The sequence below is a fragment of the Eumetopias jubatus genome, unplaced genomic scaffold, assembly GCF_037043125.1.
Source record: "Eumetopias jubatus isolate StellerSeaLion01/CBP00866 unplaced genomic scaffold, mEumJub1_p1.0 scaffold_2, whole genome shotgun sequence".
NCBI classification, from domain to species: Eukaryota; Metazoa; Chordata; class Mammalia; order Carnivora; family Otariidae; genus Eumetopias; species Eumetopias jubatus.
The window spans coordinates 125,655,988-125,683,289 of record NW_028274808.1 but is presented as its reverse complement, the minus strand read 5'-3'; the positions used below and the strand labels follow the sequence as shown (position 1 = coordinate 125,683,289).

The window sequence follows — 27,302 nt, the reverse complement described above, 5'->3', positions numbered from 1 at the left end:
TTAGTTTTAGTTGGGCTTTCAGCAGTTTGATTGTTGGAGTCCCCACTGTCTTTAACTATATAGGTTGCTTCTCATGGGCTAGTTCATTTCCCCAGAAACATATTCACCAATCTTTTGTGAAATGAGGATGGTGGGACATAGAGTATAAACCTGTTGACTGCATTATTAGAGCTAAGGAGAAGCTGGGGGGGAGGGAGGGCTCTTGTCCTATTTATATAGTTAATTTTCCTGTTCCAGTATAACTTCACTGTCTTCTATGCCCATATTTAGCATTTCCTCTGATTCAGACTTTCCAGAGAATAAACTTTCATTTGTGTTATCTGGGGTAAATGCCTGGCTCTGTTGGGCAGGCTTTAGATGTTGTACTCTTCAATCTGCTCTAGCTCTGTATATTCCCCATCCTTTGGGAGCCATACATTACCCCTGTCTTGAGTTGGGGCAGTGGGGGTGGGGGGAGGGAGGGGTGTGGTTAGATTCTGAGTATGAAGTAACGTTCTTGCATTTTCTATGTGCTCACTTAAGTTTTTGCTTTGTCTATTCTGCTAAAGTCAGCTTCCATTCTTCCATTTGCTTTTCATCTTCCAAAATTTGTTGACAGCTCTCTCCCCACTGTTGTTTTTTTCTTCTGTTCTTTTCTCTTTTGTATAATGCCCCTGATTTCTTTTTTCCATGGCATTTTAATGGTATTTCAGATGAGACCAGTGTATATCCAGTCATGTCTAGTCATAATTCACATAAATTATTTGTATTTATATAAATTTGTTTAGTTTAAAGTTTTACCTGTTATTTTCACATCAAGTATCTGTTAGAATAGCAACTTATTTCAGCTATGCTTTTAGGCTGTTACCTGTAAAGCTTTTATTAAAAAGAATCATTCCCCCATTTATCACTCTTTTCTTTTTGTAGGAAATCTTACTCTGTCTTGTTAAAGCTATCTGTATCAGTGTTTTCTGGTATGTGTTTTATTTGGTAGGGTAAGGATACAACAGTGTCTTTATTCTCTTAGCTGTAATGATTTTATCATCTTTGCTTGTGCTTCTGCTTATTCATTTAAATAATTGGACACAGACCGAACGAGAGTACATGTACCCTTTTCATCTCTCACAGTGAGGTTCTTTTCCACTGTAAACAAAAAGCATATTTGTAATTGAGTGTGTCTGTGCTTTATGTTAACAATCTCTGTGCCCCCCTTTCCATGAAACTGTGAAAGATAAGTACCATGATTCCTCTCAGAAATGCTTGTCAGATTTTTGTGTTTCTAGAGCTTGCCTTAGTGGTTCTCAGAGTGCAGTCCCTGGACCAACAGCAACAACATCATCTGGGAAATTGTCTTGAAATGCAAATTCTCAAGCCCAACTCCATCCCTACTCAGTCAGAAATTGGGAATGGAACTCAGTAATCTGGTTGGTGTTCTGATACATGCTAAAGTCAGAGAGCCACTGCTTTAGAATAAGGATTATGGTTTGGGGGTGTGTTATTTTTCTTTAATCTCTTAATGTGATTAATAGATTTTCTACCTTTTAAAATGGAAATTTTCATACAGAGATGTTAAAAGCAGAGTATAAATGAATTTAGCAGTTGTGTAAACATTTGGCTTCATCTACCTTTTTTTCCTCATGAACCATTTCAGTCAGTTGTAGACATGACACATCATTCTGAATATTTTAGCATTCCCACTGAGTTGCCAATTACATCCAAGAAAATTAACAGTAATTTCCAAATATTACCATGTTTTCCCAATTATCCCCTCATCTTTTATAGCTTAAAAAAAAAATCCAGAGTTCACCCATTGCATTTTATTGCATTTTATTGCATTATATCTTCAGTATCTTCAAACTTACAAAAGTCTCCTCAAGCCCTTTTCCTCTTTTCACCCCCCCTTCCATTCCCATAATACTGAATCTTGTACAGTCTTGCTGTCTTGTACTTTCTTGAATTCTTGTCTTACTGTCTTCTGGAGCTGTCTGATTATTTAGTTGGGTCAGTTAATTTAGCACGTTTCAAGTTAGATTTCATAGGCTATTAAATCTATGGAAGAGCCTCAAGGCGCAAGGGTGTCCGTGAACTCCTTGAGAGTTTATGGAATAGTCTGTGTTTCTTTGCATATGTGTTTTACTGAAGGAAGAGTAGATAAAAGTACTCAGAATTTTAGATTATAACTGGGGTGTGTATGTGTGACAGAGTAGTGAATTAGTTTGGCTGCATTGTAGCCACATCTAATTTATAAAATTATTCATTGCTGTGAACGTACAAATATTTATGAATTGTCAACTATACCACTGTCACTATAAACTAATCAGTTCATCTCTAAACAGTCTGAGTACTTAATTGACACAAAATGTTTTCCTGCTTTAGAAAATCCTGGGGGCACCTGGGTGGCTCAGTCAGTTGAGCGTCTGTCTGTCTGGCCTCTGGTTTCAGCTCAGGTCAGGATCTCATGGGTCATGGGATCAAGCCCCATGTTGGGCTCCATGCTCAGTGGGGGGTCTGCTTGAGATCCTCCTCTCTCTCTCTCTCTCCCCCCCTCCCCCCACTCGGGAGTTCGCTCTCTCTCTCTCAGATAAATAAATCTTAAAAAAAAAAAGATCCTGAATGCTTCCTGCATAAGTGTCTAGATACTGGAGTCTCATTTAATTGAAATATGGAGCAAACATTGGGAAAATGTTATTTACAGTGAGCACTTTAATCTTCAACTGGTATGCCATATTCACAATTTTGTTTAGATATACCAGTTAAGTCTAAGTGATTGTATTTTTGGATTGAAAATAAGGGTTTGGATGAATGATTTCATTGGTTGTCTTTATTTGCATTACTTAGTTTTGTTGCACAAATGTTTTTATCGAGTAAACCTGAGTAGTAAATACTGTTGCTCTATATGAATAGAATATGATCCAGATTAATACTTGCCTATCTTTTTTATTTATGTCAACGCAGAAACCTAGCCTCTAGATTACTGTGCTGGTAATATGAACATGAGCACAGAGGAAATAGCCTTAAATGTATGTAGGGATTTGTAAAGGTCGTTTTGTTTTTGTTTTAGATTTATTTACTTACTTTAGAGAGCGTGCACGGTGGGGAGGGGCAGAGGGAGAGGGAGAGAGAAACTGAAGCAGATTCCATGTTGAGTGTGGAGCCCCTCGCAGGGCTCAGTCTCAAGACCCTGAGATCTGGACCTGAGCCAGAACCCAGAGTCAGGCACTTAACCGACTGCACCACTTGTGCACCCCTCACGGAGGTTTTTAACAAGGAGTGACACTGAAGCAAACTGGACCTTGAAAGATGATTAGGAATTCATGAAAGTTAGAGAAAATATATTTCATAAAATATTTTTATTAAACTTTTAATGCCCCTTTCTGACCTGCAGGTGACGAAGGGAGTATGCCAGCAGATATAGCCACGTTACTAAAAACGTCAATGGGCCTGTGAAATTTAAGAATTGTGAATTCCTAATTGATGAGGAAATATCAACTTGGTGCACTCAAGGACATTTACATTATGACGACCATGGGGTTTATGAACATTTATAACTTTTTATAATTTCCATATTACATTTCTCATAGTATGGACAACTTTTTTGCCACTAACTGAATTCTCCAGATGCTCACATGTGAAATTTCAAAAAAACAAAACAAAACAAAAAAAACACCCACAAATATGTAGTCCTGAAGATGTTGAATAATCATTTTACAAAACAGTTTTCTGAATGGGGATTAGTTGGTGATTGTTTGTAACAAATATGCTAATGCTTTAGAAATGTCAGTATTTTTGTAATTATTTCTACCTCTAAATATATATATATTGTCTTTCACTGGATAATGTGTGTAGATTTTTACATGTGCCTTATTTGACAATGCTTACGTCTTGTTTTTCCTTGTCTCATTTGAAGTTCTTTTTTTGTTAGTTTAAAGGACGCAGCTGTATAGATTATATAGCTTTCATTTTATTGCTATTTGAAGCAGATGTTCACCACTGTCAACAAGAACTCAACCTGAATTTAAAGGTGGCATTCCATTTACTAACACCCCCAGGTCCTTCCAAGTACTTCTGTTAAAACAAATTTGGCTAGGCACTAAGTTGTTTTCCAGTGAATAGTAATGAAGAAGCCCTTCTCTTGCTCCATGGATTAATTCCTTCTGTTCATTTCCCCACTGCACTAATTGTGCTTATTACTACTCTGCCTATTCTTGTGCATGTTTTCATTGATTTCCTCTCCTGGCTTTTGCTTCTCTTGAAACTGTTGCCCAGTCACTTCTGCTCCAGTTCTCTTTACTCTCTAAATAGTAGTTTATTCCTGCCACGTCTCCACGTATCAGCAAAATGTGGGTAACATTTGTCTAGCCTGGCAGAACAGATTAACAGGCTATTTCACTTCAAAGCAGACTGAATGTGACTTCATATTAAGGCAGCGTTAGGTACTGCATGGAAATAGGTCATTAACTTTAAACACTTCTCAATATAATTTATCAGTTTCCAGAATTTCCAGTACAGGACCTCCTGAAGAGAGAGCCATTGTTCAATTCCAATTCAGTGTGGGTGACAAAGTGAAATTTAGAAGAAGTAAAGTTGTCTATTTGATATTGAACTCTTTATTAAATCTTTCTTTAAATTTTTGCCTGTCAGTCTATCTTGCTGTTTTTATTATACATCAGTTTCTTTGTATAACTTGTGAGTTTCATGTGTTTTGTTTTTATTATGTAAATATCATTATAAATAAACTTATTTATAAATCACAGACTTGTTAATTTTGGAGATTGTACTTTCAAGGCATCCTGACTTGCTAAGATGCTTAGGTCATGTAATCCTCTGGAGTTAGAAGAGTAATGAAGCTCTCAAAGCAATCTTCAGATATTACAGACTCTGAAAACTCATGATTCAGTAGATTTTTCCAATCTTGAAGGTATATTGAATATAATCGATATATTTTAGTATAATGGGGCTAGAAGGAATCTGCAAATACTATTACTACCTCTTCCTACATTGCAGGACCCAAATCACTTAGAGTGTTGGAAATACTACCTTTCAAAATCTCATAATGGATTTCTTAACTTTTCTGTGGTAATGTGTCTTCAGTGAGAGGCTGTTTCTTTTGTTGTTATTAAGTCCATATTATCTTTAATGAGATGTAGTTGAGTTCTCCCTGTCATGCTCTTTTATGTCTTGGGCTTAATAAAAATATTTGTGATCATAAGTTGTATTTTCACACCCTTTTTAATAGTTTCTAACTCTCCCTTTACCTTTAAAAATACAATATTGAGCACAAATGAGATCATTTGTCCTTAAATATTATCTATTTCTCAATAAACTGGAATTTATTACTTAGGATATATTCCCATTAGTCCTTTCATTGGACTGATGTTCATATGAACATCATAATCTATTACCAGTAGTAAAGAGCATGTGAAGCCATAGTTGGAATATCATCTTGACCAACTGAAGCAACTTTTATTTTTTAATGCAACTTAAAAGGTAGAAGACATATGCCTTATGTGTTTCATAACTGTATTCCTGACCCCATAGACTTGTAACTTTACACCAACAGATACTTATATTGCAACATTAACTACTGTTGTTTCTAACTTTGGTGTTACTGTATAGAGGTTGGACAGGAGTATTAGGGAGGTTGGACAGGAGTATTAGGGTTCCATTTGGGTGACCCTAAGCAAGACACTTAAAATGTCCATAAAATTAAGGAACTGATTCTTCTAACTCTTTTCTTCCCAAAATGTGTGTTTTCTGGTTACAATCTGCAATTCTGATTGATTCAAATTCATACTTGCTCAGCAAGGAGCCATTTATCTTGGGTACAGGGTGGGATAACGGAATGTGTTGTCCCTTCAGTGAAAAAGATGACCTAAAGATTGATGATGCTATGATTGAAATGAAATACTTCTTTATGAGCCCTGCTGTGGTTGCATTTTATATTTGAATTATGATTTGTGTAAACAAGTGGGACTGATGTTATTGTGGATTTTCATAATGTTAGATAAGCATTGTCATTCTCACTTTTACTAAATTCTATTTTCATTAAAGTTTGTCAGAATTTAATTTTATGGCAGAAAATGAACATGCATAAGAGGAAAAAAAAGTTACTACTTTCATCGTCGAGAGTATTATTTGAATTTCTGTTGTGAAAGATAATTTTTTCTTAAATTGCCTTGATAACATGATACAATACTTTGCAATGAGATTCACTTATAACCTGTTATCATTTATTAACAGCGACTAGCGATAAGAAAATGTGGTCCAAAGAAGCAAGTCATTTGGGAAATATACTTTGTTTTTATGTATAATCCTTAATGATGTATCAAGTATTTAACATCTTTTCTCCTATTTTGTAGAACATTGTTGGGATGAAAGAAGCACCTTAAACAAAATCATACTTAGCCCAGCTTTCCTTTTCTTTTTCTTTCTTCCCTTACATCCTCTCCCCATTTCTGGCTTCTCAACCATGTTCTCTTTCCTCTGTCCTGCATTTCAAGTATACGCCATCTCTTTCATTAGTCTCTTTCTATATATAACATGACATGCTAAGATTAGACAATCCAATATTAATATTAACATGCAAATTGAACTAAAATATATTCCAGTGCTATAGTTATGGTTTAAAATGTGTTGAGGGATAATCTATAGTTACTTGGAAGATTTCTATTTAAATGGTTTGTTTATATGGGCAGTTCTTGCTTTCCACAGTAGTGTAGGACCATAAAAATGACTGCAGGTTGAAATTGTGCAAAATAATCTTAAGTCAATGAAGAAAATGTTCTATGACTTAAATTTTTTTCTCAACACATTAAAAACGGTTATAAATGTATAGGTAAATAAAGTAGTAAAACTAATTTTAGTAGTAAAAGAAACTGAAAAAGTGTATTCGGTAAAAAATGTATTAAGAATAGTTTTAATAATACCTTCATGTATAATTGCAAGTGAGCATTCTTTTTATACCTTGGCAAATTATGTTTGGATCACCCTCCCACATTTTATTGCATTTCCAGTGTCAGGAAATATCCCTGCTTTTTTCTTTTTTAATAGACATTATTTTTAAGAGGAGTTTTAGGTTCATAGCAAAATTGAGCAGAAAGTAAAGAATTCCATATCATGTATCCATGGTTTACATATCGTGTAAAGATAACGTCTCTTGCAAATATTTTCTCCCAGTCTGTGGCTTGTCTTCTCATTCTTTTGATCTCTGTTCTTTTTTTTTTTTTTAAAGATTTATTTTGAGAGAGTGAGAATGAGAGAAAGTACATGAGAGCGGGGAGGGTTAGAGGGAGAAGCAGGCTCCTCACTGAGCGGGGAGCCCGATGCGGGACTTGATCCCGGGACTCCAGGATCACGACCTGAGCCGAAGGCAGTCGCTTAACCAACTGAGCCACCCAGGTGCCCCATCTCTGTTCTTTTAACGTGAAGCCCTTTGGCAGTCTCCCTTCCTCTGGAACATCACCTTTGTCACGGCCATTTTCCTCATTTCTGTCAGTAGGTCTGCCAAGTTCTTCCAGCTACATCTCTGGAGCCCCTTGAACGGCAGCTGTGTAAATGTTCTTATAGTCTGCTCTTTCCATTTATGTGTAATTTGAATTTGACTCCAGCATGGTCACTTTTCCTTTCTTTATTGTACTTTCTTTCATCTTTGTTGCTGAGTTCCCTTTTTCAATGATCCACTTTTTAAAAATTTCTGAGTGGGTTTATCACTGAGAAACAAGCCGGCAAGGCAGCTACCCACCCTGCTACCTGTGCGTAACAGATGTGCAGTGGCCACTCATTAACAGCCTTGGAAAGAAGTGATGGAATTGGGCACTGGTCATGCTGTGCATCTGTTATTTACATAGTGATTTGTGGACCACAGAGCTGGCAGCAAAGTTAACACTTTGTGCAATTACAGCTTAAGTCCAAACCATTTTGGGGGAAAACGTGTATGTTCCTAAACCGTTGTGACTGACATCCATGTATGTCAAACCTCATGAAATGTAAGCCCTGCCTATATTGTAAACTTTTTTCTCAGTTGTAAATGATATGAAATTATTCTAAGGGAAAGGGGGGCAAAAGGGATACTTGAAACTAAGTGATCTTCCCCCCCCCTTTTTTCTTTCTTTCTTTTTTTTTTTTTAAAGCAGAATATGGCAAAAGTGAAAGACTTGGTGGAGCCTGGGAGGGGAGTGTGTAGATTCCGTGGCAGGCTGACGAGCTTCTTATCTGATGGAAGCGATGCTGTGTGTGAATAACAAAGCTTAGAGGCAGCAGGCATTACCTAGAGTTTGGTCTGGGGCCTTCGTTGTATCCAGTCAGCGATAGCAGGAATGGCTTGCACTTTCTTCCGTAATGTTACCAGCCTGGGATGGATGTCCAACAAGTCAGGTTTAAAGACCAAAAGTGTGGTACTGCAAATTTCCCAGTAGAAATCTGCCCAAGTAACCTAGTTTAAAGCAAACAAAAATTGCCATTGAACATAGAAGGCATAACTTATTAAATCAAGAATAGTTTTTTTAATTCAAAATTATCTGTTACTATGAAAGTGGAATGAGTATATGATAGAAAATTACAGATAACACCATACTCCCAACACCCAGAGGTTGCTACCATTAACACCTCTTTGTATAATGGTATCACGTGTGTGTGTGTGTGTGTGTGTTCTAAAATGAGATCTTAGAATACATACTCTTGTAACTTGATTCAATCTTCACCTCTCTGCGACAATACATTGTCTAATACCCAATCAATACTTTTTCATCTGTTCCAAAAATGTCCTTTATAGGACAAAGCAGAATCCATTCCAAGACATGCATTTCGTCTGGTTATGCCAACTCCCTTTTACTAGAGATTTCACACTACTCCTGAAGAATGTCCTGTCTTCAGGATTTGTGTGATTATTTCATCTTACCTTGTTCCTTCCTTTTGCAGAGTATAAAGGGATAGGGTGCAAGTTATCCCTAGAGAGCTCGTAGTTGCAAGTGAAATATTTTTGGCTAACACATTAGATTACATCACCTCCGAAGACATACGGTGTCCGAGCATTAATGGATCCCCAGGTGTGATGACAGCCCGGTCCTGCCCTTGTATACTTTTTCTTCGAAAACTTCTTTTTTTTCCCTTTGTGACTAGAAACTAATCTGGCTGACATTACTTTGACTCCAGATGATGAATACCCATCAAAGAGTGAAGTTTAAATGTGGGCTATCCGTAGTTTTATTTTTGTATGGAATCTAATAATGCTAATTGCTAGTGTTTTATGAACCTGCATACTAAACACCTGTCAACCAGGAGAGTTTTGGGTTAGAGGATTCGGAGTTCAGTCAACACATTTATGGCGTACCTACTGTGTGTGATGTGCAGGTCTACGTGCTGGGCTGGGCTGGGCTGGACTGGAGAGCAAGATGTGATACAGACCCTTTTCCGGGTGCACCTTTTGTTTTAGAAGCAGGAAGACAAACATTTTTCAACCGGTAGGGATGATGAGGAAAAAGTGAAGTGATGGGAAGGACCCTCAGGTGGTCATGGAGGGAAGACCTTACATGTGTGACATTTAAGCCCAGGCTTAAATGAGAACAGGATCCAGACAGGCAGCGGTCTGCAGATGAAGCCTTGTAGGCAGAGGGAACAGCAAGTATAAAGGCTTTTAGGTGGGAGTGAGTTGTGTGTTGGAGGAGTGCACAAAATGCCAGTGTGTGTGGAACACTGAGGAAGGGAGAGAGTGCTGAGAGATGGGGTCCGGAGGTAGTTTACAGAAGAGTCTTAATAGAAAACAAGGGGGGTGGATTTTAAGTCCTTCAATAGGGCAGGGAGAGGACCATTTTAGGAAAGTCTATTGGGGAATGTGGGAGGAAATGAAGCATGTGATGAGGTTGAAAGTTGAGAATAAAGATGTGGAAAGTATGTGTCCATGTCACCCAGAAGGACTCAACAGACCATAAACAGAGTAAGTCATGAGAGTGCTGCCCAGAGCAGTCTGTGTCTTGTCTCCTAGAAAGCAGCCTCCTTGAAGGCACAGACTCTGACCTACCACAGCATCTGAGTCATGTTTAGATTTGAGTTTTTGTCAGTAACGTGCTCCTCTCTCTCAGTAGTAGGGCTGTAATAGCTGATTGTCTCGCTTTCTGTGATATTAATAATTATTAACCAATGCCTCGGTCTGTTCCAACCATCAGGGGTTGGAAAATGGTGATAGTTGATTTTAGTCTCCCCTTTTTACTTACTAACTGGAATACTTACATGAAGACAAACTTTGCCCTTCGGTTTGTGTTATCTCGAGTTACAACTGGCACAGATCGGAAAGGCAAGATAAATTCTTTATTCAAACCTCCCAACTTTTTAAAAAACAGTTTTCAGAGTAGTAATTTGTCTCCATATCATCTTCCAAAAGTAACCAATGAAGTTCTGTTTGGTTTGGGGGTTTGCATATATGTGTTTGTGTTTTGTTGTGGTGGTAGGAGTGGTCATCATAAATTCATGGATTCGTTCATTTTGATTTGTTTCAATCCACTGCTGTTAATATTCTTAGCGAAGCTTGAATTGTCCCGTATTTAGCCAGTGGAAGCCTTTGCTTCAAGTTGACTTTGGAGTCCCCAGTTCAGTTGTCTTTGATAATTTATCTGCTTCTGATATGACAAGGTATTTCCAGCTCATCTCTTACATTTCCTGTCCCAAATTGAGAACGAGCCATTTCTCTAAGAAGCCCTGGTTCCTTTTAATATTTAGAGACCAGAATCTGGGTCCTGAAGGTGCCCAGGACAACAGGGTTGGTCATTGTTTCAAGAAAAAGAGATACAACATGGTTTTTTCTTTATCCTAAGATACAGTCAGTACCTTGTGACCTTATGTTATATATATAACAGTCAGTACATCATGACCTTATGTTATATATATATATAAATTTATATATTCACATATAATATTTTTACATATATTCATATATATATTTCACATTCAGGAATAGGGTGTTTACTTAGCTTCACTGATCTTACATCTCTATCTTCTTTCTCCCACACTGAAAATCCTGGTTCCCAGTGACATCCACATATTTTCTTACTGCTTTACCCCAAAATAAGTTATATCAGAAATCCTAATAAAACCATATGACTGTACTCAGTACCACTAAGAATAGAATTACAGGAACACTCGTTTTATTGCGCTTTGCTTTATTGCATGTTGCAGATACCACATTTTTGACAAATGCTTGTGGCAACCCTGTGTTGAGCAAATCTATTGGCACTATTTTTCCAACAGCATTTGCTCATTTTGTGTCTCTGTGTCACACTTTTGTAATTCTTGAAATACTTCAAACTTTTTCATTATTATGGTAATCTGTGATCAGTGATTACAACTCTGAAAGCTCAGATGATGGTTAACATTTTTCAGCAATAAAGTATTTTTTAATTAAGATATGTACATTTTTTTAGACATAATGCCATTGCACACTTAACTGATTATAGTATAGTGTAAACATAACTTTTATATATACTGAGAAACCAAAAAATCCATTTGATATGTGATACTTTATTGCTGTGGTCTGAAACCAAACCCATAATATCTCTCTGATGTATGCCTCTACTAAAAATGGTATAAGATTTCTATTTTTTGGTTCTGAGAGAATATTTTTAATAAAATGTATATTCAAATGACTGTGTTTTACAAATGATGATATTTCTTAAAATGGTTCTCCTCACTTATTGAGTAATAGGTACTTCTCTACACATTTCATGCATCAATTTAACATAGGTTCATTTGCTTCACTTTGCTTTTGCTTTGCAGTGTTAGCTTTTTAAAATATTTTCATTGTTTTTATATAATTATATAAAATATTTTAGTACATAGTTCCAAAGTTAAGTCCACCAAAACAGGTTTATTCAAAGAAGTTTAGCTTTTATCCCTGCTATCTAGTCCTTCCTTATTGGTAACTTTTTTTTCCTCACCGAGTCTTTGTAAGTTTTTGGTTATATGTATGTGTATGTGTGTATACTTGTATTTTTTAAAGATGTAAAAACATACTCACAGAGTTACCAATAAGCCATTCCTTTTCCCCTAAGTATGTGTCCAAATCTTGCAGCAGATGAGGTCCATCATATGTAAGTAGCTCATTAAACATCTGATTCTAGGAGAGGATGAAGAAGATCACTTTAAGGATAATAGGAAGAAAAATAACATGATTTGAAAAGGAAGTAGATTTTTCCATCTTTATTCTCCCACATGAGTTCAGAAAGAAAGAGAAGTAGCTGTGTGTTGTTGTTTGTTTGTTTCAAATGTATGACATTATCGAGATTGAGGTCTGAATCCTCATACTTAGTCATCCCTTTGTTACTCATGAATTACTTTTGTGTCCACTTCTTACGGTATCTTTGTATATAATGACCAAATATTTCACCTACAAAATCTTTTCATGATTTTTATCTTAATTTTTATTAAGGTAATTAATTTCTAAAATTATCCTCATTCTCTTTGAAGTGAAATAACATAACTGAGGGTAAAGAAATGAGTTTTATTTTGTATGGCTAGGCTCCTTCAGGTTGGCAGTCTTTTATTTCACCATCACACTTAATGGAAGTGATCTATAATGAATCCTTATGCTCTTAGGCTTTATGGATCTTGTTGGCTTGACATTGTGCCTTACAAATGAGGTTTTGAGACTATGAGGTTAGTCTGCCTTGACTGTTATCTACAAAACCATCAACTAGTGCCCCCTTTTGATATATATATTATGTAAGGTAACATTATAAATCAAATATCCTTAGAAGAGAAAAATTAAGATATATCCATTTTTAAAAATTGTATTTTTCCTTGAAACTCTGGAAGACCAAATAATTTATTCATGGCCTCTTTCTTTGTAAGAAGTGTTTGCTTATATATGAAAATTCTGGCCGGTGTGTATCTTGGATATAAAATGTAAGCCAAACTCAAAAATACCATAAAATATGTGTATATATATATTATTTATTAATAATGACAAATTACCTATAATCCAGCCTTACTAAGGCAAGTCGGGTAGTAGATAACTCCCTCACCAACTTGCTGATTTACTTTCTGTTATTACTGTAACTTAGCAAGGTAATAGACTTTACTGCCACATAATGCCTTGTTTGTAGAGTTTACAAAAGCATCATTACATATTAACATACATTTGCCCGATTTTACAAACTGAAACTTGGAAAGCTTGTCATCATTTTGACTTTATATCCTTTCCACTGTTCTATACCACCTACATTCATAAGGTTCTTTCTCTATGGTTAATCTGTCATAGTTTAAAATAAAACACTGTGAGTTCTTCTTACACATAATTTGTGAGCTGAGAGGCAATGGGCCCAGATCCATGTGACACTTCCTACAGCCCAGTCCAGCTCAGCTCAGCATCAGGTGGGAAGGTGATGGTCAATTTCGCTCTCCTAGAAAAGCTAGAAATGGAACGGAGTTGAATGGAATAGGATGTAGCTGCTGGACAGCTTTCCAAAACTTTTGTGTGCTCACCTGTATCATTTTGTTACTTCTTCAAATGTGTATTTCCACCACTTAAGGTACACGTACACAGATGCTTGTGCGCACACAGTGCCAAATAAAAATCTTTTATCTGTATTGACTTCTCCCGTAGCCCAGGTTCTCTATAGGTTTGGTGAATCATCCCAGTGACTCATCTCATCTAACGATATGTAAATTACTAACCCCAACATAATCATTAGTATTTAAGAGTCATTGTAAGGAATACTCACCAAAATAACATAAAGAAGATGAAATTTGATTATGCATCCTTTTTTCCAGATGTGTACTTTTTTAAAATGCATTTCTTGATAAATCTTAGATAGCCGCTCTTACACTTGGTAGACTCAGAAATTTCATTCCTCTTCCTCTGGAGACTTATAAGTCAGGAGGTTTCTCAACCTGAGAAGTCATTGCTACAGTATTCTATCAAATGACTTTTAGAGGAATGATGTTTCTCCAAAGCACTATTTTTAAATCCATACTACCAAAATCATTTAGTATTGGAAATGCGCCACTGGCATTTCTTTGATCCTGCTCATCCTTCGTCCTCCCCTCCTCATTCTTTAGATGAGGAAACTGAAACAGACAGGTTGAATAACCAGAGAAACACTAGTGGTAAATTCAAGGATTATCAGGGTGACCAATGTCCACAAACATATTTTGCCTTCTAAATTAATTTTAATTTTTTTAAAATTGGAAGTGGAATTTCTAGCAACAGATACTGAAATATTTATAATTATGTGTGTTTGATAGATTTTTAGGGCACATATAATAAGAGGACTATGTTTACTATCCACTCGTCTTCACTGTTATCAATATTCTGCTTTTGAAAAATTACCTGACCACAAGGTGGCAGCAACGCGACCCACTTCACCCAGACTAGGTGAAGAAATGTACTAAAACTATGCGGGTTTTTCATCGTATACCAGCCAGGTCCTCCTTATTAATCAGATAGTATGTAGCCAACTGCAATATTTCTGCAACGCGTCCTCCCTTCATATGATTTATTTATAAATTTGGATTTTGTCCTGTGAATTTTTTTTTTAGTTAGGTATGTAAGTGCATTGTTATTCTAATACAAAGGTAGAGTGTTACTCATATCATAAGCATTCAAAGAATAGTTTCCTTTGAGAGGTAGCTTCTATTATGGAGCCTCAGCCACAGAAGGGTAAAAAATAGCTAAGGGCAAGCCTATAAGTTGATAGACTGCCAGTCAGTGGGGTTTTGGCATGTGAAATGAAAAGCTTTAGATCCGTTTTTCTAAATTGGACATTATGTATCTACTTGTTTCTGCATTTATAAGGATGTGTTAAATAGAGATGCCATGTCCAACAAAAAGAAAAACAACGAGCAGTGAACTATATAACACTATTAATTATACATATTAATAGTTATTAATATACTAGATACTATAATTATAATATCTAAAATTTGTTGAACACTTTCGACCTAGTCATAGGTACTCATGCTAACATTTAATCCTCCCAACATACTTCAAAGTAGATTCTATAGTATCTTTACTTTACAGACAAAGAATTTGAACTATTGATAGGTAGGTATGTGACAACTAGAAGGGCATCAGAATTCAAGCCTGGCAGTGTGACTCCAGAGCCTGAATATGTTGCTATATCAAAGCTGAGCTTTTATTTTAGACTTTGCTCTGGTTAGTCATGTGTGTGTGTGTGTGTGTGTGTGTGTGTGACACACCTTATATTTCTATCAAGGAATCAGAAATGTGAATACTTTTATGTTCCAAATATCTCTATTGAAATCAGAAGTTCCTAATTAAGTGGTATTTAGCCTAAATATGTTTAAGTAAATTGATAAGGCTGTCATTCACTCTGTGCAGTAACTTTTGGATATAGACCTTAAGCCACACCGCATCCGTGCATACCGACCAGCTGCCGGCACTGAGGCCTTACAGCCAGTGGTTAAGAGGTCTGAGTCCGAGTGGCGGGGACTTGAATTCCTTGTGTATCACTTTTGAGCTAAATATCCTTATACAAGTTACTTCTACATGAACCTCAATTCCTCCATCCGCGAAAATGAAGATAACAGTTTCTCCCTAAGGGATGCTCTGGGTATTAGTCACTCATTTAAATGAGTCCATGGCTCTAGGCAACTCCATAACCACTCTGATTCTCAGTTTCTTCATCTGCAAAGTGAGCATGATGATAGAAAGCATGTATCCCATGAAAGGATTGGGAGGACTGGCTGAGGCCACACACGTGTCCCTGCTGCGTGAAAAGCACAGGGATGGGTGTGTTGCATGAGTGGTAGTACAGACGTAATTACTACCCTCACCACACGCTCTACTGGAGAAGACAAATAAGAGTTTTTAAAATAGAGTCTGTGATGTGTGCCCCCCAGGAAACCACTAAGGGGCGGTAATGGAGCATAACCTACAAGGTCTATTTAGAATTCTGGATAAAGATGATGGATTTGACACACATGTATGATTTTTTTCATCCCCAAACCACAGTAAATCCATATTTTTTAAAAGATAGCACCCACAAAGAGGTGGAAAACAGGAGAGGAGACAAGAGAAAACAAAATTCAAAGCTATAAAGCTAATGGATGACTGGTATCTGCAAAGGGAAAGCTGAAAACCAACACTATCTACCCCATAAAACCCTCAAGTGGTTCAGAAAAAGGCAGGCTACATCTAGAATTGTAAGGAGGTAAGGGAGAGGGTAATGTGAGGAGTGGCTGAAAGTTGTGAAAGAGGTAGTTTTAGCATAAGATTTCCTTCTTCGTTTTACACTGCTTGACACATGCCTCTTCCCCGTGTTTATCAGAAGGCTGGAGAGGGGGGAAATCGATGGTCTGTCTGTTGGGAGCTGACATTCATAATGTCTTCAAAATAGGGGATTGAATGAATATATGCATACTGAACACTAAGTTCTGAGACTCGTGGCCCTCTCTTCGCTGATTGTTTCCCAGAACACTGGCAGTCACACCTTTCTTTCCAGGCAAAAATCAGAAGTCTTCTCTAGGGACTCTTTCTAGACCCTAAAGACAGTAATATTGGGAAATACTCCACAAATGGCTACTGATGCTCAAAATCAACACAGCCTGTCCACATGCCGAGAGCTTTGGGTACACTTTTTAATTTTCCTATTCTTTACCATGGCTTCTAAAGGATGGTCTGACTCCTGGGAAGAGACAGACCAAAACAAAGAGGAAAAATATGATAATAAAGATTACAGAATGACAATGGTGCACAAGGTTTTTTAGGGTGACCAAACCAGACTGAAGCAGTGTGACACACAAGACAGACATATCTATGCTGTCCGTCATCAGTACACCTCTTGTCATTTTAATTTTGGGAATCTTGGAGGACAAAGAAGTAAGCAAAGCTAGAGGATGGCATCCGGGAAATAGGACTCCAACTCAAGAGAAGGACATCCCTGGGATGGCAGTGGAGGCAAGTCCAGTGGGGACAGATGTGCAGATGCACAGAAAACCCAGACAGCTCTGCAGAAAAAGAGGGGATCTCGGCCAAATCTCTCCAAGAAAACAGTGGATAATCTGACATCATTGACCTTGTGGAAAATTGTATTGGTGGCCTACTGGATGGTGTGGGAAGGTTCAGTAATAAACGTAAAAATAATTAGGCAAATGAAGGCAGGCAATTACTAATTTTGAGGAGGTAAAGTGAGCAAGGAAATAAAATCAAGGTATACTACAACTGACAGATACCTGCGTGTCTGTACGATATTTGCGTAGGCATACTAATATAACAAGTGACTATTGATTTGGCCAAAACATTTTAATATCATTGTATTGGGAGTTCAGGAGAAGGGGAGCAGAGACAATGATTACATAAGAGATAAATTCTTATTACTATAATAAGAAGTCCAGAGAAACTAAAATTAGTGAATCAAAGAAAGCCGGATTTACGTGTCCTAAAGAAATAGTTAAAAGTGTTAAAAAGTGGGTTATGTCTGAGGAGGTGTTAATGTGAAGAGACGGTAGAGCAGGGAATCACTGTATTTTGTTTTAAATTTTTAAATATAATTTGATATTTTAAAACTATAGGTATGTCTTACTTTGATAAAAAGAAACTTTTTTTTAAAGATTTTTTTATTTGAGAGAGAGAGAGCAAGCATGAGTGGGAGGAGGGGCAGAGGGAGAGGGAGAAATAGACTCCCCAGTGAGCAGGGAGCCCAATGCGGGGCTCCATCCCTGAGCTGAAGGCCGACGCTTAACCAACTGAGCCACCCAGGCGTTAAAGCACCCCACAAGTAGACATAATTAATAGTAGTAATAACAAACTGATCACATTACTTTTATATCTTGTTTTTTCTCTGCCCAGGGAAAACGTGACATGAAATCGTCCAAAGTGTCCACAATTGCATCAACTTGACATTGTTCCAATTCTGTTTTTCCAGCCAAATCTATAAAATAGAGACCATTTTATGCCCAGAAATATGCTGGATTTAATTTACTATATTCAAATATAACTTTTTAATAGACAATATATTCTTATGGTTCAAAAATTCAAAACAATATAAAACTGTATCCAATAAAGACTAACTTCTATCTGTGCCCCATCCATCTCATTTTGCTCCTTTACCTACCTACCATATTGGTAACCATTCTATTAGGGGTTTTTTTTGTTTGTTTGTTTTGTTTTTTTTTTAAGATTTTATTTTTATTTATTCGAGAGAGAGAGAGAATGAAAGATAGAGAGCACGAGAGGGAAGAGGGTCGGAGGGAGAAGCAGACACCCTGCCGAGCAGGGAGCCCGATGTGGGACTCGATCCCGGGACTCCAGGATCATGACCTGAGCCGAAGGCAGTCGCTTAACCAACTGAGCCACCCAGGCGCCCCTCTATTAGGGGTTTTTTTGTATTCTTCCATTATTTCTTTATAAAAATAAAACTATATATCCCACTCAATATACACATCCCCATATATCCTACAGATCTTTCCTTTACAAGTGTGTTAAGGGTATCCCTGCTCTTTTTTCAGCCACATGGGATTCCTGTAAGTAGAAGCGCCACAATCCATTTAACTACCCTCAGCTGATTAGGTTTGTTTCTTTCGTATCTTTTGTTTCATTCTTTACACTATACTGTTCAATAATAGTTATTTAATAAACAAATAGTGAATATATGTCATGTATTTTTTTCAGTTATCAAAACTCTTCAACACAACAAACATATTACCTGTGTTTTTGGCCAAATATCTTGCTATTGCCAGGCTCTGGTGAAGGTTAAGTCCATCGACTTCCAAAATGGGGATTTTACCAAATGGAAGAGCTTAAAAAAAAAATAAGCAAAAAATCAACTTCCATAACAAAGTCAAGTAATACTACTTCCATTTTTACTGATAATTATGGAAACAAATCATGATTTTAAAGTTCCGGAATTCCTGAATGTTTGTTCTAAAAGGGACAGTAGGCCCCCTGTAGTGGAATCTTTATAGGTCTTTTAGAAGAAGAGTTGTTAGAAGACCTGCTGCAGAGTTCATGGCAGCACCAGGTCTAAAACCCAGGTTTATAGTGATACTACATATTAAACTGTATATTACCTCATAGGCTTACATATACCTACTACTTATCTTTTAAATAAACCTTTCTTTCAAAGCTTCATTAATTTTTGTGGCCTCGATCAGCGATACCATTAATTATTCTTTAAAACCATAGTCTGGGGCGCCCGAGTGGCTCAGTCGACTAAGCGTCTGCCTTCAGCTCAGGTCATGATCCCAGGGTCCTGGGATCTCCTGGGATCGCCTGGGATCGCCTGGGCTCGAGCTCCACGTCGGGCTCCCTGCTCAGCGGGGAGCCTGCTTCTCCCTCTCCCTCTGCTCCTCCCCCCTGCTTGTGCTCTCTCTCTCTCAAATAAATAAATAAATAATCTTAATAATAAAAAAATTTTTTAAATAAATAAAATAAATTTTAAGAAGTTGAGGAAATGGAGAGTTTGATTTATATATTGAGTTATGGTAAAGAATTTAGCCAGATTCTTATTTTGATGAGGGACTATGTGAAGTATATAGTAAGGCAGCAAGCAATTTGTACCATTATAGGGCAGCCTCATAGCAGATGTATTATCATTCTATCTGTAGATCCTACTTTGTTTTCTTATCTAAACTTATTATATTTTTGTCAGAGGGTAATATATGTTTTTATAGAAAAATTCTAACTTGAAGATAAATAAATTCTACCACATAATTATAACCATTTGAATATTTTAATTGCTTTCTTTTATATTTAAAAACAGCATCCTATAGTATGTATTTGTAAACCACTTTTTTTATTCGACAACATCTTTTTGAAATCTTTCCAAATCAGTGAAACATCACCTTTTTAATGGCTACATTATATTTTATCATATGTATTGATCACAATTTTTCCAACCAGTGCCTTGCTTTGGGGAATATAATTATTTTGGAAAGAGAGAAAAGAACAATCCCATGACCCTAGAGCAACTACTAGAATCAACCTTCAGGTGTCTTTTGTATGCATAGTAACTAAGTACAAGATGAACTACGGTTCACATCAGGAATCAAACCATCTTTGAGTACATACCTAATGAGTGTGCCGAGTACTAGTCTAGGTGCCTGAGATACTGCGGTGAGCAAAACAGAGTCCCAAAGACAGCCGACACAAATTGTGATGCCTCATCTGAAGCAAAGTATGTGATTAGGAATTAACATGCCTAACATTTTGAGGGAGGCCTCCTTTATGCTAGGCAGTGTACTACATATTTAACATACCCATTAGGTTTTCTAGTACTTACAACAACCCTATGATGTAGGCATTAACTATTATCTCATTTTACAAATGAGGAAGTGAGGTGAAGAGAAGTTATATAAATAGTCCAGGTCACATACCTGGTAGAGGTGAGATTCAGACTGAGTTCAGCTGGAACTTTTGCTCAGCTGTTTTGATAGTTCTAAGAGCCATGTTTTGAGAATACATTAAAAATGTATTTTTACATGTAAATGAACATTTACATTGTTCATCTCAAAATGAACAAACCCAGAGAAGTGTATCCAAGTTAGAGAAGGGTCTGAAAACCACATTTTATAAGGATTGGCTGGAGAACTTGGCACTCTTTACTGGGGGAGATAAAACAAATGAAGACAAAAGAAACCTAAAAGCCATCTTCAAATATGGTACAGCTGCCAAACGGATGAAAAATTGGACATTTTCCGACTATCTCTAAAATGCAGAGCTACAATTCAAAGGTACTTTAAAAGGCACAGATATTAACTCAAGATGAAGAATAATTTTTTAGCATTGGCACCATGGAAGACCTGTGGGATGGTAAGCTTTCAGCTACTAGCAGCATTTGAGCCAAGCTTGGGACGATTGCCAACACTTGGAATATCGGGCTGCATCTAACAAGAAGAAATTTAAGAAGACAAATGCCAAGTCCTTCATTTGGTTCCAGAAAAAAATTAATAACTTTGGAGTTATTGGAGATGTAATCCAACAGGAGCACCTGTCGAACAGCTTTAAGGAATTTAGTGACGCTGAATATAAGGCTGTGGGATATGGCTGTCAAAATAACCACTATAATCTTGGTAAAATGTCTTTGGATAGTATCTGGACCTGTGCTAGGAGTGGTGGTCCCACTGTGCTCTGCGCTGTTCCTATGCCTGGAACATTGTGATTCCCCAGGCACCACACATTAAGTCTAACAGCAGCTTGTCCTTCTTGGGTGGTGAGGAAATCCAAACCAAGGGCTATAAATGGATCACTCAAGGAAGAGAAGAGAGTTGTCCTTGGACCTACCTTGCGGATCTGATATAGTTCATGGGAAACAGTATCTAAATCAAGAAGTAGAGCCAGGGCTGAGAAGTTTGGGCTGATAGTCACAATGATGATCAGAAAAACAATCAAGCAAGTTCTAAAAGTTGGTAACTACAGGGATGGATGCATGAGTTAACTGAGACTCAGTTCCGTATTCAGCCAGTGACCTTTATCTTCACTCAGACTATTATCATTGAACTGTCTACACAGCAGTGGCTTTTTCTCTATGATGTCTTAAAGATACTAAATTGCTTCAAATAATTGGATGTGAAAGAAGGAATAATCACCTTCCCACGATTTAAAATGGTATGTCCAAGACCGGTGTATGAAAGCCACTGAGGAGATAAATTTTAATTTTATATAAGGAAGAGTCTTTTAAATTTTCCTTCTTTCTTCCCAGAATTTCACTGAGACATTGGACATCCTAAACCTGCTGAGTCTCAATTTTTCTAATCTTTTTTCTCTTATTTTTTATTTCTTTTTCCTATTGTACTTTCTGGAGGAGTTCCTTATTTTTTATCATTTTATTGATTTCATTTGTTTTGTCTGTATCAAATTTTTAATTTTCAAAATCTTTTTGTCTCTGAACATTCCTTTTTATAGCATGCTTGTTCAGAATATATAGAATTTTTCTCTCTGAGGGTCTTTTTTTTTAAGATTTTATTTATTTATTTGACAGAGAGAGACACAGCAAGAGAGGGCGCACAAGCAGGTGGAGTGGGGGAGGGAGAAGCAGGCTTCCCGCAGAGCAGGGAGCCCGATGCGGGGCTCGATCCCAGGACCCTGGGATCATGACCTGAGCTGAAGGCAGACGCTTAACGACTGAGCCACCCAGGCGCCCCATCTCTAAGGGTCTTATATTTTTTGAAGTTTTTTTCTTGCTACATCGCCCTGATGCCCTCAGCTGATTTTTTCTCCCTCTGCTTCTTTGTTTATGTCTGTTTCACATTAGAGCCCTTCTCACAATTATCTCTTAATTTATGGTTTTCCATTCCTGTTTTAAATAAGCGAAAGGAATAGAAGCTAATTGGAATCTCAGTGTATATGGGATCGGGCTGGGCCATGGCCTTGAGACTCCCACCTGTCCAGAGTCTGTTAGACATTTCTCTGGGATTGAGCAGCTTCCTCTGAGAGAACTCTTTCTGCCCGAGAGATACCCGTCTGGGTGTAGCATTTTGATTGGGGAGCAGGGGATAAGGGCTCTGGGTCTCACGATTTAGTTTCTAGGCTTCCACTGAGTCCCGCTTGTAGTATTGTGGCCTCAGAAATGCCTATTGTCCCACAAAGCTCTGGTCCGTCATCTGTTGAGAGTCATCTCCATACTTCTTCCAGGGCGGTCATGCTGTTGCTTCACATGCTTCCAGTCCACCCTCTGTTGGTTCAGCTTTTAGAGTTCTCTGTTGCTACCAATTCCTGAGCCTTCTGGGGGCTCCCTGCAGTGATTCGGCTTGCCTTCGCCTCTACCAGGCTTATATTTGGGCATCACGGGCCTACTTAGTCACCTTACCATTCTTTGACCTGTTTTCCAGCTTTAAGAATTTTGTGCTCTCTTATGCAAGCTTGATGTCTTTGTCCTTGTAGGGCTTTGCCCCCCCCCTTTTTTTTAAAGAAGTACTTTAATGTTATTTGAAAAGAGAAGAAAAATGTCAATACCTGTGCACAGTCCACCAGGTTTGACCTGGAAGAAGTTTTTTTTTTTTTTTAAGATTTTATTAATTTATTTGAGAGAGAAAGAGAGAGCACGCACGAACATGTGTGTGCTCAAGCAGGGGGAGAGGCAGGGGGACAGGGAGAAGCAGGCTCCCCGCTGAGCAGGGAGCCCCATGAGGGGCTGAGGGGCTTGATCCCAGGACCGTGGGATCATGACCTGAGCCGTAGGCAGATATTTAACAGACTGAGCCACCCAGGTGCCCCAACCTAGAAGAACTTTTTAATAGAAATATCCAATGATACTCTAGGTTCTCACAGAGGGGAGATCATAGAGGGTTTCCAACACCAGAGAGCACTCCTAAATCAGGTAGGAGATGAGGCCAGCTAAAATTTCTAAGAAACTGTTTTTAACATTTATTTTTTCCTTTTTTCTCAAAGCAATAAAGTCAGGATTTCCCGGCTTCCCTTTGCAGTAATGTGTAACCATGTGAAGAAGTTCTTGCCAAGGGGCTATAAGCAGAAGTGAGGTATAAAACTCTCTGGTCATGCGGTTGAAAGAAAGAGATGTGCCTCCTTCCCTCTCACACTTCCTGTGAGCTGGAATGTGGAAGGAGACAGGACTCTCTTACACTATGTAAATAAGACAACCAACCAGGGGTGGCAGATCAACAGAAAAAAAGAACCTAATCTTTGACAGCTCTGTGGAGCAGAACTGCCATATCAGCTTGGGCTTTTATGCAAAAGAAATAAACTGCTATCCTCTTTAGTCCATTTTTGGGCTGGGTGTCTGTTTTTGTTTTTTGTTTTGTTTTGTTTGAATTTAAATTCTAGTTAGTTGACATACAGTTCAATATTGGTTCAGGAGTAGCGTTCAATGGTTCATCATTCACATACAGCACCCAGTGCTCATCATAACAAGCGTTATGTTAATCCCCATCTCCCATTTAGCCCATCCCCCACCCACATCCCTCCATTAACCCTCAGTTTCTTCTCTATTGTTAAGAGTCTCTCATGATTTGTTTCTCTTTTTCCCCTCCCAAATGTCCATTTTGTTTCTTAAGTTCCACTTGTGCTGGGTGTCTGTTAAAGCATTGGAAACTATATATATATATACACACTAACCATCATAAACTTTAAGATACCTTCCCACTCTAAGAATCTATGAAAATATTAGGTGCCTGGGTGACTCAGATGGTTAAGCATCTGCCTTTGGCTCAGGTCATGATCCCTGGGTTCTGGGATCAAGTTCCGCACGGGCTCCCTGCTCCTTGGGGAACCTGCTTCTCCCTCTGCCTCTCTCTCTCTCTCTACCTCTCTCTCTCTCTCTGCCTCTCATGAATAAATGGATGGAATCTTAAAAAAAAAAGAATCTATGAAAATATTAAGAAAATTTGGCAATTCCATTTTCAATAACATAATGAAAAGTCAAGATAGAATAGGGTATGAGGCACTCAAAGAATTTATATCTAAAAACTAAAAGGCAGAATTTGTTATATGTAACATCTTTGCAGCTTGTTATCCATCTTAATTAATGGATAAAATTAAATTTCACCTATTTTATAACCACAGAATCAAAAATCCCATGTACAAATTCTGATAGCAGGGGAAAAGTTTAGATATTAATGAGAAAGTTTCATGAGAACAGGAAATAAGATATTCTAGCCCACCAGGGAAGAGTTCTCTAATAAGGAAAAGAGTGGCTACAGGGCTAATGATTTTTAAGGAACTCATGTTTCCAAAAGGCATCTGGCGATACGTATTGTTAATACGCCAGTTATCATGGTGTTATTGGCATTATCTAGTGTAAATAACTTGGGCCACTCAATGAAATTGACCTGTGTTTGAAAAACAGTTTTACCTTGCTAGGACTGTGAACCTGGAAAAATTACATAAATTCTGTGTGCTATAGTTATCCCAACTATAAAATAGATACAATAATACATCCCATGAAGGCATGCTGGAGAAATTAAACGAAATCCACCAGGTGCCCAAAAGTCTTCATATACTCAATAGTTGTTTTCAACTATTTTCAACTTCATCTTTAAGCAAATTTGTAATAATACCAACACAAAAATGTGAATTTTAGACAAATAATATTTAGTTAGTATTTCTAGGCAGACATGATGGGCAAAGAATTAGCTCAACTATCCTTTCTTCATTCTAAAAAAGAAAAGAAAATAGCACCTAGAGGCTGACTTACAGCTTACTTGAGAGCCACACACTTTTTAATGTAATATATTTCTAATTCTTCCCCTTTGTCCTGAGTGCTAACTAGCATGTTTTCATTGGATTACCTGCCCAATTTGTCAATTTGCTCTTCATCATATTTGCTCTTCATCATGATGTTTGTCTGATCAATTTGCTCATCATCATGATGTTTGTCTGATCAAACATCCCAGTTTTGTTCACATATTCACCCTTCTTTGGAATAGTCACGTACTTCATGAAAATTGATTCTAACCCCAACTTGTGAGGTAGACTAGATGGTTCAAGGTTCTTCCCATCTGCTTGGTCAGTGACTGGTTCAGAAATGGATGTGTGACCCAATCTGAGCCAGTGAGACATGACAAGTTTGCTAAGGCCTTCTGGGAGTTTTTGTTCATTCTTCTGGGAACACTTAAGGAAGCAGTGCTCTTTCTCTCTCATATACCTCTTGATGTTACTGTTCAAGGCTGTGGGGCTGAAATTGCAGCAAACTTATTGCTACTAGCCTCATGATGCTGGCAACACACAGTGGAGGAAAAATGAATAAAGTCATCTATTGAAACCTGTCCTATTTCTGGATTTTCAGTTATGTGATACAATTTCCTTCTTATTTAAGCCACCTTGAGTTTGGTTTTCTGTTAGAGCAGCATATCCGATCCTTTGTCAGAACACTGTAGATATCTGTAGTAAGCCCATCCAATTCGAGTTGTCAAGAATACTCACTTCAGTATTCCCTCTTTCAGCTCTTATGACAAAACTTCTTACTGTTTATCTTTATATATTCTTTCTGTGAGGTTTGTGTTTTCATCTTGAATAGGAAAATTTGGGCCACATAGCATTTATTTAACTTGCCTGAACTGCTGCTTCTCAATGTAAAGCTACATGAGATTTAAAAACCTCTATTTTTTCATTTCCCTGAGGAAAGACAGAAGGTTTTGGAGACATATTTTCCCTACATTTTCATAAACTGTTACTTGTGCCACTTACTTGATTTGACTTCAGTCCAATCAGCTTGTTCTATCCTGTGGTCTTCATATTTTATGTCCAAATAAGCAAATATGTAACGAATAATTTCTGCTCTCCCCCTCATATTAAAATAAATGAGTTTGTAGTTTGGCATGGTATGATTCTGGAAAAAGAAAAATTGAAAGATTATTTTAACAGCCCTCTAGAGATGTTTCAACATTTTCCTTTGGGGACTTTTTTCAAAACTTTATGGCATATTTTGAGACAACTGGAGATATTAGAGAATATTTCAAAGCCTGAATCCTAATAACATATGGGGAAAACTTGACAGAATTAAGATCATCACTCTCTCTTTAAGAACTAGCTGGATGGGGCACCTGGGTGGCTCAGTTGGTATCTGCCTTCAGCTCGGGTCATGATCTCAGAGTCCTGGGATCAAGTCCCATGTGAGGCTCCCTGCTCAGCGGGGAGTCTGCTTCTCCCTCTCTCTCTGCCCCTCCCCCCCCAGCTTCTGCTCTCTCTCTCAAATAAATGATTAAAATCTTAAAAAAAAAAAAACTAGCTAGAACATTCCAGTGAAATAACCAGACTCAAATTTTACTTACAAAAAAATTCAGAGTGAGAGGCTATCTATCTATACACCAACTGTCAGAGGATAAAGTCCAAAACTTTCCATTTGAAGCTGTTTTTGTCCTGCCTTTACTCACTTGTAATTTGACATTTGGTTTATTGTTTGCTTTGGTGACACAGCTGAGTTTGTGAGGACAGCTGGATGAGGATTTCAAGAACAGGGTACATGCAAGAGGATGGGAGCCCGCGTTGCCAGCCTGAGCTGGCCGTCTGCTCTCTTCCCACCCCCGTGGCATTTCCCTCTAGGAATCAATGACTTAGGGAAACATTGCGCTCTCTCTCTCTCTTTTTTTTTTTACTGCATCCACGCCGCTGGGTTGCAACTTCTCTTAAATTTCGGAGAGTTGGGTAATACTAGCGGCATTGGGTAGTTGTAGGCCGTTATAATTTTGTGATTTTCTGTGATTTGTATCCTCCCGTTGTCATGGTTTATAAACAATGATTTTAAGGAATAGTAGTAGCACGTATGGTAATTTTATGATGATCCGGCAACTGAGAAAGAAACATTTTCATTTGAAATTCAGATTTTCCTCTTAGTTGCTATGTATCTTTGGGCTAATCAATAAAATCTCTCTGAATTTCAAAGTCCACTTCTGTAAATAGAGGTACTAATATGGATTTGGAG

General features: G+C 37.6%; 2 protein-coding genes across 4 annotated transcripts in view; one reads left to right on the top strand and one right to left on the bottom strand.

The window, feature by feature from the left end:
* Positions 1–4,730, top strand: part of SMARCAD1 (SNF2 related chromatin remodeling ATPase with DExD box 1) — a 72,928-nt gene extending 68,198 nt beyond the window's left edge. For all 3 annotated transcript variants that reach the window (XM_028117787.2, XM_028117785.2, XM_028117786.2), the window contains exon 24: positions 3,365–4,730. In XM_028117787.2, coding sequence (XP_027973588.1) covers positions 3,365–3,426 — 62 coding nt within the window. In that variant the 3' untranslated portion in view covers positions 3,427–4,730. The remainder of the gene's footprint in view (positions 1–3,364) is intronic.
* HPGDS (hematopoietic prostaglandin D synthase) overlaps positions 1–26,210 on the bottom strand; it is a 38,209-nt gene extending 11,999 nt beyond the window's left edge. Inside the window, exons 1-5 of the mRNA XM_028117790.2 lie at positions 26,069–26,210; positions 18,633–18,725; positions 17,749–17,858; positions 11,984–12,082; positions 8,246–8,410 (exon numbers count right to left, since the gene is read on the bottom strand). Of these exons, the coding sequence (XP_027973591.1) occupies positions 8,246–8,410; positions 11,984–12,082; positions 17,749–17,858; positions 18,633–18,725; positions 26,069–26,201 (600 nt within the window). The 5' untranslated portion in view covers positions 26,202–26,210. The remainder of the gene's footprint in view (positions 1–8,245; positions 8,411–11,983; positions 12,083–17,748; positions 17,859–18,632; positions 18,726–26,068) is intronic.
* Between the last annotated feature and the right edge of the window lie 1,092 nt (positions 26,211–27,302).